Genomic DNA, 16096 nt, shown 5'->3' with positions numbered 1-16096 from the left:
GTTCATGCTGTCTGTCAAACGATGCGAAATCGGCCTTAACACTGATTGGTTCTTAGATCTTTCAGTCGGCTGGACCATTTGTTTGCATTCGTTTTGAAAGCAGCAGCCCATCTGATTCGTTTGCTTCCAAGAATAAGGACGGGGACTACGAAGTGTAGCCAACATAGTTTAGTACCACTGTTAATTGTTCATTTACCTAAGGTTGTCTCCTAAGACAAATATTCACGTTAAAAACATTATACTGTGGGTGTGTGGTGATGGTCTTGATAGTAGGCTATATTTACGGCTGTCGCATTCCCCGAACTAAATGCTATTGGGTGGCTCCACCTAAAATAATTGCCCCTCTCACGACTACTCCCACCCATTCCCCGCCCCCAAATTCCTGCTAGTCTGAGACAGGGTATCACCTCAACTCAAGAAATCGAGAGAAAGTCCGTCGTTGATTGCATACTACAAGTCAGAGAAAATAAACAAGGAAGCGTCGGGGTTAATCTTCTATTGCCTCTTCAAACTAGTGACTCGTCTTTCCAGGGAGTCATTTTGCTTTGTTGATGTAACGACAAGCCATCCGAGTCGTGTGTCGCAACTGACTACGCAGTGCAAAGACTGTTCAAGTTATTAGGCTAATTCAACTTTTCGCTGACGGAAGGAAAAGTTGTTGCCGATTCCTGCAACATTTTATCACGCTGCGTTCTGGCAACATTGTAGCATATCTGCTTTCCTTTTTTGCTACATAGCCTACACTGATATCATCTGTTGAGAAGACGCAGGTTAGACAGTCGACTCGTAAGCAATCAACTGGTGAAGGCATGGAAATACTGGACAGCGCTGAACCGTTTTTACACTGGGATCGAAATCTCAGCGAATTGTCTGAACCGGGAGAAAATGACGGTGTTCTGTACAGCACTGTAAGTATGATTGAAATCTCAGTCTGCATCTGCTTCTATGTTTTGGTCGTTATCTATTCATAGGCCTGATTTTTAGCATGATATTTTGTTGGTTTTGCGGGTGTGAAAAAAATAATTTGCTATGAAAGGCCAGCTATAATATAGACCATTGCATTCGTTATCAATATATTGCTGTTCAGTTTCTTGACACTTGTTGCACGGGTGGGCTGCTCAAGAAGACTATCACGGTAGAGAAATTGAGCAAGAGTAGCCGGTTGTGGTTCGGGCACGGAGTTCACAGTCCCTTTAATCAATCCAAATTTAAACGCCTTATACCTGCATACCTGAACAACCTAATTGCCTTCCTGATGTAATGTTGTGGGTTTCTGAAGAATGCACGACCCACATTTCGCGGTGCGGTTAGGCTGTTATTGTAAAAGACCTTATTCAGCAGATCACGACGAAGATAAAGGCGAGCAGCAGCCTAACAATTCAGTTTCAGAGGTCCGTGAAGTGGCCTACACATGCGTTCCATCTGGAGGAGGTCTGTACTTTTCGACTGTACCCAAAAGTACTGGAGTTATGTAATGATAGGTCTGTTTTCAAACTCGTATCCTCTGCAGACAGAATGGGGCCCCTCTATCTTGGAAGCATGGAGAAGTTTTTTGGGGAAGGTGGTGGAAGACAGTTTAAAGGGAAACTTTTCTTTACCTTGTAATGCTTAATGGAGCACAAACTATTTTTAGAAACTCTTCCCCACCCATTTCCTTCATAGTAGAAGTTTAAGGGAAAAAACAAAGTTTATTTTGAACAGCTTTGAATTAAGACCCACATCACTCTACACTCTACAATCAGAAATCAGGGCAGAAAGGGTTTTAAGTGCTTTTTAGGGAAATGTTGACGTAACTGTAGTTGTGGCGCTTACGGTTTCTCTTGTACACCACTTCTCAGTTGGGCCTTTTTTGCCTTTGTCTCTAATAGTATAGGGATGGAGAGGTTATTTTTTGACTGCATCACACAGTGGCCCTATTGGCTTTGCACAGGGCTTCCCACCATAGATACACTGTTGGCCTTCTCCCTAGTTCTACCCCTGTTCCCCTGATGCCTCTGCAGACAACTCTCTCTCTCTCTCTCTCTCTCTTTCTCTCTCACACACACACACACACACACACACACTACTACTACTACCACCAGACACTGCTCTCTGTGTGGACAGGGCAGTGTGTGAGGGACGCTTGCATCAACAGTGGCTAAAGTAAACCCTGTCCTGCACAAAATACACACACACACTCTGAGACACACACACACTGAGACACACACACAGACCCAAGAGACCTGCTCACTCACACACAGAAGACATATGCGCATGCAGCACACACACATTGCGGGGTCCACAGGGGAGTGTGGCATGCCGGCTGAACTGAGCACACTTTGTGCAGTGGCGAGATGCCTGGTATTCTCGGGTGGCACGGGAACAGAGACAGCTCTTTGTCCAGAGTCAGAGTCTCGCATACTGCACCCCCACCACATCACACCCCCATCCCCATCTTCTCCTGACACACCCATCTTTGCTTGAGACACACACACACACACACACACACACACACACACACACACACACACACACACACACAATACTTTCACAGACTTGCACACACACAAAGTTTATAATAATTCTCACACATATCTCCCAACCTGGTCCTCTCCCTAAACACACACACCTACTTCACATCCTCCAAGGGTGTGGGGCCTGGTCCTCCCCCCCACACACACACACACACACACACACACACACACACACTACTGCATCTCCCCAGCTTTGGAGGCTGCTGCTCTCTCACTTTCTCTCTCATTCCCTGGGGTTTGTTGACATGGAATTCCTCACAACAATGCAAACTGTTCTCAGTTGCAGTGCTGGGGTCTCATACAACAACAACCCCCACATAGCTCACACTCACACACACATCCAAACACACACACTCTCTTTCTCACACTCGCACATCTGCATACTCTCTGTTTTTCTCACACACACAAATACACACACACATGCATATGCGCTCACACACACTAGTCTGGCTCCCTTGGGCAGCTGACATCTTGTTCTCTTGAGTTTCCCATGAAAACGGTCATGGCAGTTTGATGCGCTGATGTTAGTGGCAAAACAAATTAGTAAATTAATTACATTTAATTCATGAATTAATTAAATTAATTCAGCTGGTAATATACTGGCCTTCAAGAATATATTGAATCTTTCTTAGACATCTCAAATATGATAGCTGTTGCTGACAGGTGATTATTCTGATCAGGTTCAAGGTCATCACAGGTTGTATACTGATAAAGCAACAGTACACTTACTTAAGAAGTTGACACACTATTGAGGTATATTTTTCCAGGCAAGTTTTGGTGTCATGTGCAGAATCATCTCAATGGTATATGAGGTCATATGAAGGACAGATTAACACGCGTGTCATTCCTCTCAGGAGTACACAGGAACAGCCCTCTCACAGCTTTCATAGGTCGGTACTGAACACTTGATAGTCAAAAGACATTTGTTAGCATGTTGGCAAATTAGCATGTTGTTTCTGCCACTGAGGCTCTTTGTGATTTTCAAAGATAATTTTGTGTATGCATTTTAGGTAGTTAGCTCACTAGTTCCAAACCACAGTTTGTGCTGATTCAGAAACGGGATGGTAAGAAAAGGTGTGTGTTGCCAGACAGGTTATATATACACTCAGGTATGTTTTTGTTCTGGCATTCATCCTTTGTTGTGACGGTGCGTGCTTGAATAAAGCTTGCTCTGCTTTTAAAGTCATAATAAATAGTGGACATTCTTCGGTGAAAAGTTATCAGTCATCATTCCTGGAGTTCGGACCGTGATGTCGTAAATAGTGTTTTTAAAAACGCGTGTACTATGTTCGGCTTATCACAGCGATAAGGGGCCAGGGCACGGTGGCTTGTATGTGGAACGTGACGTGCTGGAGAGAGGAAAACAGTATAGGAGGCATGGGCCTTTGCACCTGCGATCCTCTGAGACAGTGCGGAAGGGTACGCTATGAGTCGAGATCAGTGCTATGTGGAGTGGGTGTATTGTGCCAGAGGTGTGTTCAGATTCGACAAGCAGAGGTGAAAGTTTTGTGGCGTTTACCTTGTTGCTGGACATTTTGTTCACAGTATCAAAGTGAACAACTGACAATCTTTACAGAGAAACATTTTAATTTGAAAAGTCACACACACACACCAGCTCTGAGTTTCAGTGTCTGTCTCTGACTGAGAAGGAGGTGAAGTAGGTAGGAAGCTGTAAAAAAAGCCTTTTTTTGCTCCTCCTCCTGTTGCTATCTGCTTAAACCATTAAGTTAATCTTTTTCGTGTGTGTGTGTGGGGGCGTTAGCTGAATTGCATCACTTAAACGATTCTGTGGTCATTGCAGTGTCATGTCATGTCATGTCCTTTTGAATTTGAGAGAGAAGCTGGGCCAGATATAGAGGGCCAGAGAGGTAGTGAGCGGTTTATAGAGAAATGGAGAGAGGGAGAGAGGGAGAGATGGATAGAAAAAGAGAGATAGATGGAGGGCTCAGACCAGTGTCTCTCAGCATCTTCACCCAGTGCGTAGTAAGCCACTTGGGAGTACTAAAGGATTAGCCTGGGAAAGTACATTAGCAGATCTGCCTCTCTATCTCCTCTTGCCCCCTCATCTCTCTCTCCCTCTTTCCATCTTTCTGTCTCCCCCGTCTTCCTCTCTTTTTCTCACTCTCTCTTATATCCTTTTTCTCTCTTCCCCCGCCTCTTTCTCTCTCTCTCTGTCTCTCTCTCCCTCTCCTTCTCTCTTATCCACCCCCCACACACACACACTCATTTCTTCCCATGACTGCATGCTAAAGTTATGCTACGCAGCATTTCATGCCAATCTGTGGACTAAGACGACCAGGGCTCCCCGCCCCCTGCCCCTTACCCCCCAGCTCCTCTTTAGATTAGATGGCTCTAACGGGGCAGTTAACGAGAGACAGACAATCACAACATGCCATGCCATGCCTCTCTCTCTCTTTCTCCCCCCCTCTCTCTCTCAATTTCTCTCTCTCTCTCTCTCTCTCTCTCAATTTCTCTCTCTCTCTCTCTCTCTCTCTCTCTCCCCATCTTTCTCCCGCCACTCTCTCTCTCTCTCTCGCCCTCTCTCTCTCCCTTTCTCTCTCATCAGGCACGCTGCCGTTACCTTTTGATCTGCTCTTAGTGAGTCGTTGGTCGGTGTCTTTTGTAGGCCTAAACCAAAAGGCTCTGATTAAATCTCTTAACCCTGTCCTCATTACCTTTAGGTCGACCATCAGCTCACTGGCCGGCTAATTAGTGGTAGTCTAGAGCTGCCAGCAGCCTCATAATTTCCCTAATATGAGCCAGGTAATCAACAGCAATACCACCCCAAACAAACACAATACAGCTAGACTGAGAGCTTTCCTCTCTGATAAAGCCCATGTGTTTCAATGAAATGGATCAACCAATAATTGTCCGCATCTCTTTTTGCAGTGAGAACTGAACAGTGAGGGACGATTGTCGCTTTTAGCAAATGATTATGTTTAAATAGTTGCTTTTGCAAGAATGGTAAACATTTTATTAACACCAATGAACTCTCAAGTGCTTAGGCTACCCCTATAAGAAACTTAACGTAATCCACTACTACTACCCATAATCCTCCAGGGTGACAAGAGGCCTCGGTCTCAGTCTTAAGAGTGGAGAAAGAGACATTGGGATAAAGTGTGTGTGTGTGTGGGGTTGTTGCTGAATTTGTTCTCCTGTTTGTAGTCGGAGGCAGTTACAGGATGTCTTAAGAAAACAAATGTGGCCTCCTCTCCCCCTCTCTAAGTCCCTCACCACTCTCCTCCTCTCTCCACAGTGGCCTTTGTGTGGTGAACATTAAAAGGTGATCTAGGATTGGCCTGCCTGGCCCCTGCCGTTTATTTGCCCTCCAGAGCGTATTTGCAGTGCTGCTGTGTTGCTCTTTTACAGCAGATCAGCTGTAGTGTGTGTGTGTGTCTGTGTGTGTGTATATGTGTACATAACAGAAGGATCACATAACATAGATGAAAAACATCTGTCCATCCAAATTAATCTTGGATTAAGACCGTTCTTGAAGCTTTCTTAAAATTAATCTCAGAGTATAGATTCCTACCGCTGCCAGCTAGTTGACACTGGACCTTTGTCTTTGAGCCGCGTATTAGATAGATTACATTACATTACATTTGGCTGACGCTTTTTAACCAAAGCGACTAACAACATGGTAAACAGTAAACAACATGGTAAACAGTAAGATAGATAGATACTTATATCTAAGATATTGTGTTGTATATGCCAGAGTAAAGGCCATGCTGCCTTTTAGATGTGGCCGTTAAGCCCTGACTGTGTCCACACACCGGTGCGATAGCAGACGTTACTCAAAAACGTGGTCGCTGTGAGGAAAGAGCCTCTCTGACATGTCAGAATGTCAACACACAAGTCACCATGACACCACTCGGAGAGCAGATAAGAGAGCAGGAATAACGGTTGGCCATGGCAACTGCTGAGTAAAACAGCTTGATTGGTCTCTCTTGGTGCTTTTTTTTTCAGTTTCTATGTTTTATGAGAAAGGAAGCAGAATGTCAATACTGCTTTGTGTGAAGATTTTTTCAGTTGACAGAGATGAGACATAATAACATGAACAACAAAAGACTTTCAGAACAGGAGTAGGAATCATTTACACATTTATACTGTGCTATAGTTATGAATCACTTTGAATCATTTCATTTCATTAAGATTACAGACATGAAACACATAGAACACTACTTGCAGAACGAATGTACAACAGCACACACACACACGCACACATGCACACATAAGGATACTGCCTTCAAGGTACGAAGTTCACTCGATGATTAATTTTGACATGACCTCATCTCACCCCTTTGAAGTCTCAGTCTCCAGTCAGACACCAGGCCAAAGTCAGGCTGAAGCTGTAGACAGACACCACATTAGAGAATGTGAGGTGGTTTATGTTGACGTGTGTGTGTGTGTGTGTGTGTGTGTGTGTGCGCGCGTGCACTGTAGCTGGCTCCATAGACCTATGATGTTTCAGCCTCTCTCTCTCTCTCTCTCTCTCTCTCTCTCTCTCTTTCTTTCTTTCTCTCTCTCTCTCTCTCTCAAGCTTTTATCTTCCAACAGGATCAGACGTCAAACGTGTGATTTGGTAGGCCACTTGCGGGCGTCTCTAGATAGTTCTTATGTTCAGCCTTGCGCAGCAGCAGCAGAGTACATGTAAAAAGTCCACAAACAATTCACAAGATGGCTACGATAGGTGTAATCTGGGGGTCCCTCTGGTGCCCTTCAGTTTAGGTATCCTGAAGAGTTGAAAACGGACATCTGTTTGACATTTGAGGCTCTCACAAAGTTTATCTGTTTAAAAAGCCTTTAATCTTAAATGGCTTTAACTTCAGTTCAAGCTGAAGTTAAAACGTTTCACCTGCCCTGATGAAGGCTGAAACACATGGGCATGTTTTAACTGAATAAGTATAAGTAAGTATATATACTCTTTTGATCCTGTGAGGGAAATTTGGTCTCTGCATTTATCCCAATCCGTGAATTAGTGAAACACACTCAGCACACAGTTATCACACAGTGAGGTGAAGCACACACTAAACCCGGCGCAGTGAGCTGCCTGCAACAACAGGGAGCAGTGAGGGGTTAGGTGCCTTGCTCAAGGGCACTTCAGCTGTTCCTGCTGGTCGGGGTTCGAACCGGCAACCCTCCGCTTACAGGTCCAAAGTGCTAACCAGTAGGCCACGGCTGCCCACAAATAGCCATGTGAATGTGAGATTAAAGGCTTTTTGAACTTGTGAGTGCTTCAGATTTCGTTAAAACTCTGTTAGTCTAGTTACTCAGAGGCATATCAGTAGAACATAACATCAGAGCCAGTAACATACACACAGGAATGGTGAAATTGCTGCCTTTTCTAAACTTTGAGCACATGCTACATGCTAATATGAATACATGCTAACATTTTTAACGTTAACTCCTCCTTTTGAATGGGACAGACCTTGGATGTGGATACAGCATTACACAGTGATCATGAATGCAGCATCTCGCTCGTACTGTATGTTATTGTAGTATAATACACATAATCATAATGCCTTATTAATTATAATTACCTGGTGCCTTCGAACAACACCAGTTTATAGTTTCAACCTCAGACAGTGTGGTATGCAGTGTTGAAAGTAGCAATCTTGTACAGTGTGGTATACCTGTATTAATTAGGTAGTATCATATTACCCATAATGATAATTTGTTAAAGATAATGGCAATGTGGGCTGCCTGTTGTAGATGTCTGTCTGTCTGTCTGTCCCTCTGTCCCTGCCTGAGTGGCTTGCCTCCTTGCTCCCCTGGTCCAGTTGGCGGCCGGGTCCTTGGAATCCTGAATGCTAGGCCTGTCGGGCAGCATGTTGGGGCAGGGCTTGGCGCCTGCCGGCAGGCTTGGAGCATAGAGGCTGCGTTCTGGAGCACAGAGAGGCCTTGTACACACTGCACACACACACACACACACACAGAGAAGGGGCTGTTCTCCCTGGGTCTTGGCTTGAGGTGGGCTTAAAAGGGGCCGCAGACCTCTCTTGCAGATTTCTCTCTCTCTCCCTCACTCTCATTCTCTCTCTCATTCTGTCTCACTCTACCTCTTTTTGTCCATGTCTAAGACACATGAACTCTTTCTTGTGGTCTTTTTCTCCCTGCCGACTCGACTGAGGTTTAGTTGCTCTTGTGCTGCGGTGTCTTGAGGCTGGCTTAGCGTGTTGTTACCTGTCCTGCATGTTGCTCTTGGGTGGCCTTTCCCTTCTTCCATTCATTCTGTTTCTGTGTTTTATATTTGATGTCTGTCTGTCTGTCTGTCTGTCTGTCTCTCCCTTTCTCATACATAATTATACACACATATATTTTCATCACACACACACACACACACACACACACACACTGTCTCTTTCTTTTCCACCCCAACATGTGTTCTTTCTTTATTGTGTCATGATTGCTCTAGTTATGATGCTCTCACAGCCTGTCTGTCTGTCTGTCTGTCTGTCTCTCAGTGTGGCCAATGGTGCTGTTCTCTCATCCTAACTGATAGTCTGAGTCTTAAGGCTGATAACCTGAGTCTTAAGTCTATCACCTGTGTTTTTACCTTGACTGGGGCCATTGCTTTACAATGCTAATGTATGTAGTCTCCACCTGCTGTCCGAAGGACTCAGAATACACAAGTATGAGATAGACAGAGATAGAGGGACGGCTTGATGTGTGTGTGTGTGTGTGTGTGTGTGTGTGTGTGTGTGATGGAATGGAATGTGCTTAACCCTTTTCCCTGGGGGCGTATTAAATGACAGGGAATCTGGGTGTCGCCGTGACGCTTGCGACAGCTCTACCCTGGTGTGCATCAGTGTGTGTTTGTGCATCAGTGTGTGTTTGTGCATCAGGGTGTGTGTTGCCTTGGGCATCATCTCTCCCTGTATTTCTGGTCTTTAGTGGTTAGGCCTGTTACATGTGGCATTGTGGAAGGTAACCAGAGTCCTCTGAGAATGTCAAGGCAGGTAATCTCATACTAACCCCATGCCAGCCATTATGTCATGAACATAATATCAGAGACTTTCTAATGAGGAGATAGCATTCAAAAAATCCTCCATAGAAATGCATGGGGTTAGTTTGTAACGTCAGTATGGCAGTTGTCTACACATATCCCGCCCCTTCCGTGGCAAAACAGTCGACATGTGAATACATTGTGCCATCATTTGGTGTTGTGAATACATCGTGCCAATCATGGGTTGTGATCTCACCACTGGAGCAAAGTTGGTTTTGTGAAGCCTTGCGCACGCAGTTGACCACACACTGGTTAAGTTTCTTAAGAGCTGTGTGAGATAAATTGTTAATTATTATGTAATAAGGGCGCCACTATAATCAGTGAAACTGGCTACACCAGATGTGAGAGAAGTGTGTGTATACTCCGCGGACATTCGAAAAAATAAATCAGTATTCCTTTACACTGCGAATGCTCCACTTCCCTTTCATGTCCAGTGTACTGTGAGAGAGGAGAGAAGTAATGGAGAACTAGGCTGTGATTTCCATTTCACCCACTAGGTGCCAAGGGAGTTCCCCTCCCCTCCCCTCCCTTCCCTGGGTGCAGCCAAAATTACCCTCCCCTGGGCTTGTGGGCTCTGTATACCACTGATGCTAATACCCCTCAGCCCTAATCCCAGGGTGTGGTGGGCCCTCCTGTGGGCGCCAGTGGGCTGGCTGGGTGGGCTGGGGTGCTGGGCTGGGGTGCTGGGCTGGGTGGGGTGGTGGGATGGGACACCACAGAGAGACAGACGAACAGTGCATACCATGCGGCACCAAAGATACCCATACTTTTGCTGCATACTATGATACGTATACTTATTCATTTGGCTGATGCTTTTATCCAAAGTGACTTATAATATAACTTATTATATACTTATTATATATTATAATAATATAACTTATATACAAAGTGACTTGATATATATAACATTATGGACATATGATGTCCTTTATTACAAGGGCCAGTCTCCCCAGACTCTGGGTTAAGTGCCTTACTCAAGGGCACAACTGTGGCTACCATCGGCTGATAGATAATAAAGGTCCATACTTTTGCTGCATACTATTTAGCACCTTTTATGTGCATGCTTTTAGTGTGCACTATTCTGCATCAAAGAGACAGACGTTAAAAATGCTTGATCTACTTTTGGTGCCTACTTGCTGCACCAATGAAGGTGACAAAAACAGAAAAAAAATTTTCAGGTTTAGGATGATGGTGTGCACAACTCGGATAGACAAAAAATAACTTTATTATGATGACTGGGCATTTACAAGACTCCTCCATTTTAGGCCTTCAGTCTGTTCTGTTCCTTCAGAACAAGGTGCTAACAACCTCAAGTTCATCATGGTTTAGAATACTCACGACCACTCACAATTATAAAAAAAAAAAACCTCCACTATACAATGAGCTGTTTTAATAAATGCATGTCCTTGATTATTACATGTAGAACTATAACAGACTTACTCAGCTTCCTGGTTCTGCAAAGCAGATATAGACATGCACTGGCCGGTGGTTGTGATATTCGGTAACCTGGTGAAACTTCTGATTAAGTTTCCCCATTCGCTGGGCCCAGCATGACGTTTTGGAGTCTCATGGTGTCTGTTTACGACTTTGTTCCCATCAGGGTAGCCCAGAACTGACCTGGTTTCCCCAGAGGGGGAGGTTTATTTTGGATGGGGGTGCTGTTTTGGTCTGCTAATTGCCCCCCTCCCATATCCTGAGGCACTGAAACGAGGGGCAAATAGCAACTGCCCACACCCCTTCTGTCTCTCTCTTTCTCTCTTTCTCTCTTTCTGTGTTTACACATGATTGTTTAAATGAAAGGTTTTTGAAAGTAAACACAGTTTTACTCACTCTCTCTCTCACTCACTCACTCGCTCTCTCTCTCACACACACACACACACACACACACACACACACACACACCCAACCCAGCCACAGCATCCCCCATCCCACAACACCAAAGCTCAAATCTCAGGGCCTGCCAGCACACCAAATCAGAGAGGTGGGGGATGGGATGAGGGAGGCTCTGTGTGTGTGTTTGTGTGTGTTAAAGGGGTGAGGGGCCTGCAGACGAGTCTGCTCGTGTGTGTGTGTGTGTGTGTGTGTGTGTGTTAAGGGGTGAGGGGCCTGCAGACGAGTGTGTGTGTTAAAGGGGTGAGGGGCCTGCAGACGAGTCTACTTGTGTGTGTGTATGCTGTGTGTGCGCGCAGGGGGTGAGGGGCCTGCAAATGCGTCTGCTCCTGTCCTGGCGATCACAGGCATGAAATCACACCTCTTCATTCCTCATCTAATCCAAATGCAAACACACACTCACACACACATCCATGCATTCCTTTGCCTCTGCTTGTTTATCCCTCATCTCCTTTTTCAGTTTTTCTAAACATATACATGCAACACTGCCTCAGATTTAAACACAATTTTACACAACTTGTATACAGCTGTTCTAAACAGACTCATTTACACACACACACACACACACACACCCCTTCCATTACCACCTACTTTAAACACACTCTCATGCAGGGACCCCTCGGCCTCCTCGAGCCCAGTGTCTGACCCATATTCCTGTAGCCTAAATAAGCACATCCAAAGACCCACATCTGCACACTCACACACAGCTGTGTGTGTGTTAGAGGGAACTTCCTGGACACAGCGGATGGGGTGGGGTGTTGCCTTTTTAGGGAATAAAGGGAAATTGTGATGGAAAGGACACGGCATGAGAGAGAGAGAGAGAGAGAGAGAGAGAGAGAATGAATGAAAGGCTAGTTCAGTTTAAGGAAAGACTGAGTGAGTGAGAGAGGGGGAGAGAGACAGAGAGAGGTTCACTGGAGCTAAAGTGGTACATAACAGGAATGCAATAGTAAAACAAATAGACAGAGTTGACCAATTGTGAAAAAAAAAAACATTGTGAAAGTCAGTAAAGTAAAAAAGACAAGTGACCGATACTTTAGCAGACATTTTGGTCACACTTTATTTGAATAGGCCGCTTTAGACAACAGACTTTAGATCTACAGACGCTCAGATGATCAATAAACGGTCTGTTGACAAAGAATAAAATGTATGGTTAGGGTTAGGGGTTATGTGTTGTTAAGGTGGTGATCAGTAATTGTTCACACAATTGTCGTAAACAATTTTACATACTGAATTTAAGTACGGTATAAACAGATGATCTATGAAGTCTCTGTAGGTGGACTATCCCAAGTAAAATGGTACTGACACTTTTCCTCTAATGCTAGTGAATGGATACTACAATACTAAATATATGGAAATGCCACATGGATGGCCATACAGATGCTGTATGTAAATTCAAGTATGCGTAGTGGACTAAGTAGAAGGGACTTGAGAGTATGAGACAGAAACATCTAATGCACTCGTTGCTCCTCACACCTCCTTCCCATTTCCTGTTTACATTGTGTGTGTGTGTGTGTGTGTGTGTGTGTGTGTGTGTGTGTGTGTGTGTGTGTGTGTGTGACAACTCAGCCCATTCTGTTAGTCCTCACTTCCTTCACCTGATAACAAACTTCACCTCTCGTAACCCTTGATCACCCAGCTGTATTCAGCCCATTAAGGGACATGTAAATAACAGATGTAATGCTCTAAACAATTCTGCAATATAATAATTAAGTATATATAAATTATATAATAATCTAAATATGCTGTTGTATCATGTGATTATGATATAATGTAATGTATTGTTCTGTAATGTACATGTCATTGTTTTGCCACATAGTTTAACACATGCCATGGCAACGTAGCCACTGCTCTGTAATACTACCTTTTGCAGACTGACTGCCTTTTTTTTTAATTTTTGCTCCAGCATTTGCACATGGCAGCCCTTGAGTGTTTGTGTTGACAAGTGTCTGTTTGCATGTGTTTGCATGTGAGTGGGTGTCTTGTGGTTGTCTTGTGTGTGCGTGTGTGTGTGTGTGTGTGTGTGTGTGTGTTGGGGGGTCACACTTCTTGTTCTAACATTCTGTTGATATTCCAATCAAGCCCCCCACCCCCTAAATCCTCTCAGAGCCGCGGCTTGACCAGTGGCTCTGAACCCTCATCCCCCAGTGCTTAACCGGAGAGAAACTGGGTCACACGGCCGGCTCAAGCAGCCCCTTTCTATCCCCTGTCCTTGTTGCTGTCCCCTGAAGCCGGTCTCCTTCCCTATCTCAAAGGCTCTCAGTGTCCCCATGGTGAGGACAGAGTTCTGGTGCTCATGACAACATCCAGGAGACAGCACATGATAAAGAGACTGATAGAGAGGGAGCGAGGGAGGGAGGGAGAGAGAGAGAGAGAGAGAGAGAGGCAATATGGGTGCTGTACAAGGTTCGCCCAGCGTGTCGTGTGAGATACCAGGGCCCGAAGGCCAAACAAAACAAGACGAGAGCCGACATTCCCGACAAAGTGAAGGAATGATGTTTGTTATTGTATCAAGAGGTTGACAGTGGCCAGACACAAGGAGGAATGACACTGTGTGTGTGTGTGTGTATGTTGGCTGGAGGATGGTGTCTGTGTGTGTGTGTGTATAGCTTGTTTCAACTCAAGGAAAGTGTGAGCCTGTGTGACTGTGTGTTAAAGAGGTGTGTGTGTGTGTGTGTGTGTGTGTGTGTGCCTGTGCCTGTGTCTGTAAAGTTGTGCACTGATAAATCACTGTGTGTGTGGAATTGTATTGTGTGTGTTTTGGAGTATGTGAGCGCAAGAGTAAGAGTAAATGTGTGTGTGTGTGTGTGTGTGTGTGAGAGAGCGAGAGTAAGTGTGTGTGTGTGTGTGTGTGTGGCAATGTGTTATTTGCTGTTCTATCACTGAATGACTTCATCGGATGAGTTAGAAGTACAAGGTACAGTGCTACGACCTAATAGGGAGACAGCAGGCCGATGACCTTTCAACTCCTGGCACGTGTGGAGAGTGTGTGGGTGCACGCATGCGGGGATGGGTTTGTGTGTGTGTGTGAGTGTGTGTGTGCGTGAGTGTGTGTGGGCCTAAGCTGTTCTTCCAATCTTCTTGTGACCACATCTGTTTTATTACTCACAGGGGAGGGTCTTACGTCATCAACCCCACTCCTCCACCACTGTCCTCTTCCTGTACACACACACACACACACACACACACACACACACACACAGGCCCCAGGGGGGGCAGAAATTACAGACCAGTGTCGAAATTCTTCCAGACCCCCATCTGCATCTCCCACCATCGTGGGGCACAAACTAACACACACACACACACACACACACACAGGCCCCAGGGGGGGCAGAAATTACAGACCAGTGTCGAAATTCTTCCAGACCCCCATCTGCATCTCCCACCATCGTGGGGCACAAACTAACACACATACACACACACACACACACACACACACACACACACACTGATACAAACTGACACACACACACACACACCCACACACACACACACACACACACAGAGTGGCAGGACTGGGAAGTTCTATAACGGCCCAAGCATTCATCATCTCCTCTCCTCTCTCCGTGCTTTCCTCAAGATTATAGGTAACCATAGGTCACACACACGGTCACACACACGCACACGCACACACACGCACACACACGGACACACACGGACACACACATACGCACACACACGGACAAATACATACACCCACACACATACGCACACACACACCCACACCCACACCATTAGTGTGTCATGGTAGGATTCTCAGCGTCATATGCTGATTGCTTGTATGACTCAGCTGCATCACTCAGCCTGTTAGCTCTGTTCTGGAGTGGATCGAGCCAGACAGGTCACACACACACACTTCCACTGACCATCGCTGCTGCTGCTGACGCAGAAAGAAAGACCAGTGGCAGGACTCCGAGTGGTGGCACACGTAAGGGCGTGTGTGTGGTGTGTGTGCGTCACACTTTAGGCTCCCATCACAAAGAATACTGATAACAGAGAAATTAAGAATTTTATTAGCCCCTGTTTCTTTCTCTCTCTCTCTCTCTCTCTCTCTCTCTCTCTCTCTCTCTCTCTCCCTCTCCCTCTCCCTCTCCCTCATCCATTCTCAGTGTTGTTCTCCACTCTATGATGGCTCTACTATGCTCTTGAGTATAATAACCCCTCGTTGTGTCGTGTCGCGCCCCTCCTCCTCCCTCGCTCTCCGCCGACACCCAGCAGTTTAGAACTGCAATCATCATAATCACCTCACCGCAAATGCCAGCAGGAATCGTGTTCACTCACACACCCATGAGTGATAGGATCACGCAGGATGGACCTAACACCTCCTACATTCGCACACATATGCACTTTCAGATATACACATGCACATACTCAAGACTGACACACTGTATCTCTCATAAGCGTGTGTGTGCCTACACACAGACACACACACACACACACACACACTCAGATAAAGCACTGGAGTGCTGTTGCTAAGACACATGAATGTGAAGGGCCACGTTAAGCTTGGTTTGTGTGTGTGTGTGTGTGTGTGTGTGTGTGTGTGTGTGTGTGTGTGTGTGTGTGTGTATGTGTGTGTGTATGTGTGTGTGTGTGTGTGTGTGTGTGTGTGTGTGTGTGTGTGTGTGTGTGTGTGTGTGTGTGTGTGTGTGTGTGTGTGTGTGTGTGTGTGTGCTGTAATGATAGG

The 16096-nt window shown here is 45.5% G+C and overlaps 1 protein-coding gene across 1 annotated transcript in view; it reads left to right on the top strand.

The window, feature by feature from the left end:
* The first annotated feature begins 374 nt into the window (after positions 1-374).
* The window catches only part of creb3l2 (cAMP responsive element binding protein 3-like 2), a 35923-nt gene continuing 20201 nt past the window's right edge, over positions 375-16096 (top strand). The window contains exon 1 of the mRNA XM_048268700.1: positions 375-908. Within this exon, the coding sequence (XP_048124657.1) occupies positions 810-908 (99 nt within the window). The 5' untranslated portion in view covers positions 375-809. The remainder of the gene's footprint in view (positions 909-16096) is intronic.

This window comes from Alosa alosa, chromosome 17, assembly GCF_017589495.1.
Source record: "Alosa alosa isolate M-15738 ecotype Scorff River chromosome 17, AALO_Geno_1.1, whole genome shotgun sequence".
Taxonomy (NCBI): domain Eukaryota; kingdom Metazoa; phylum Chordata; class Actinopteri; order Clupeiformes; family Clupeidae; genus Alosa; species Alosa alosa.
Note: the sequence above shows the minus strand (reverse complement) of the source record. Positions and strands in the feature narration are given on the sequence as shown.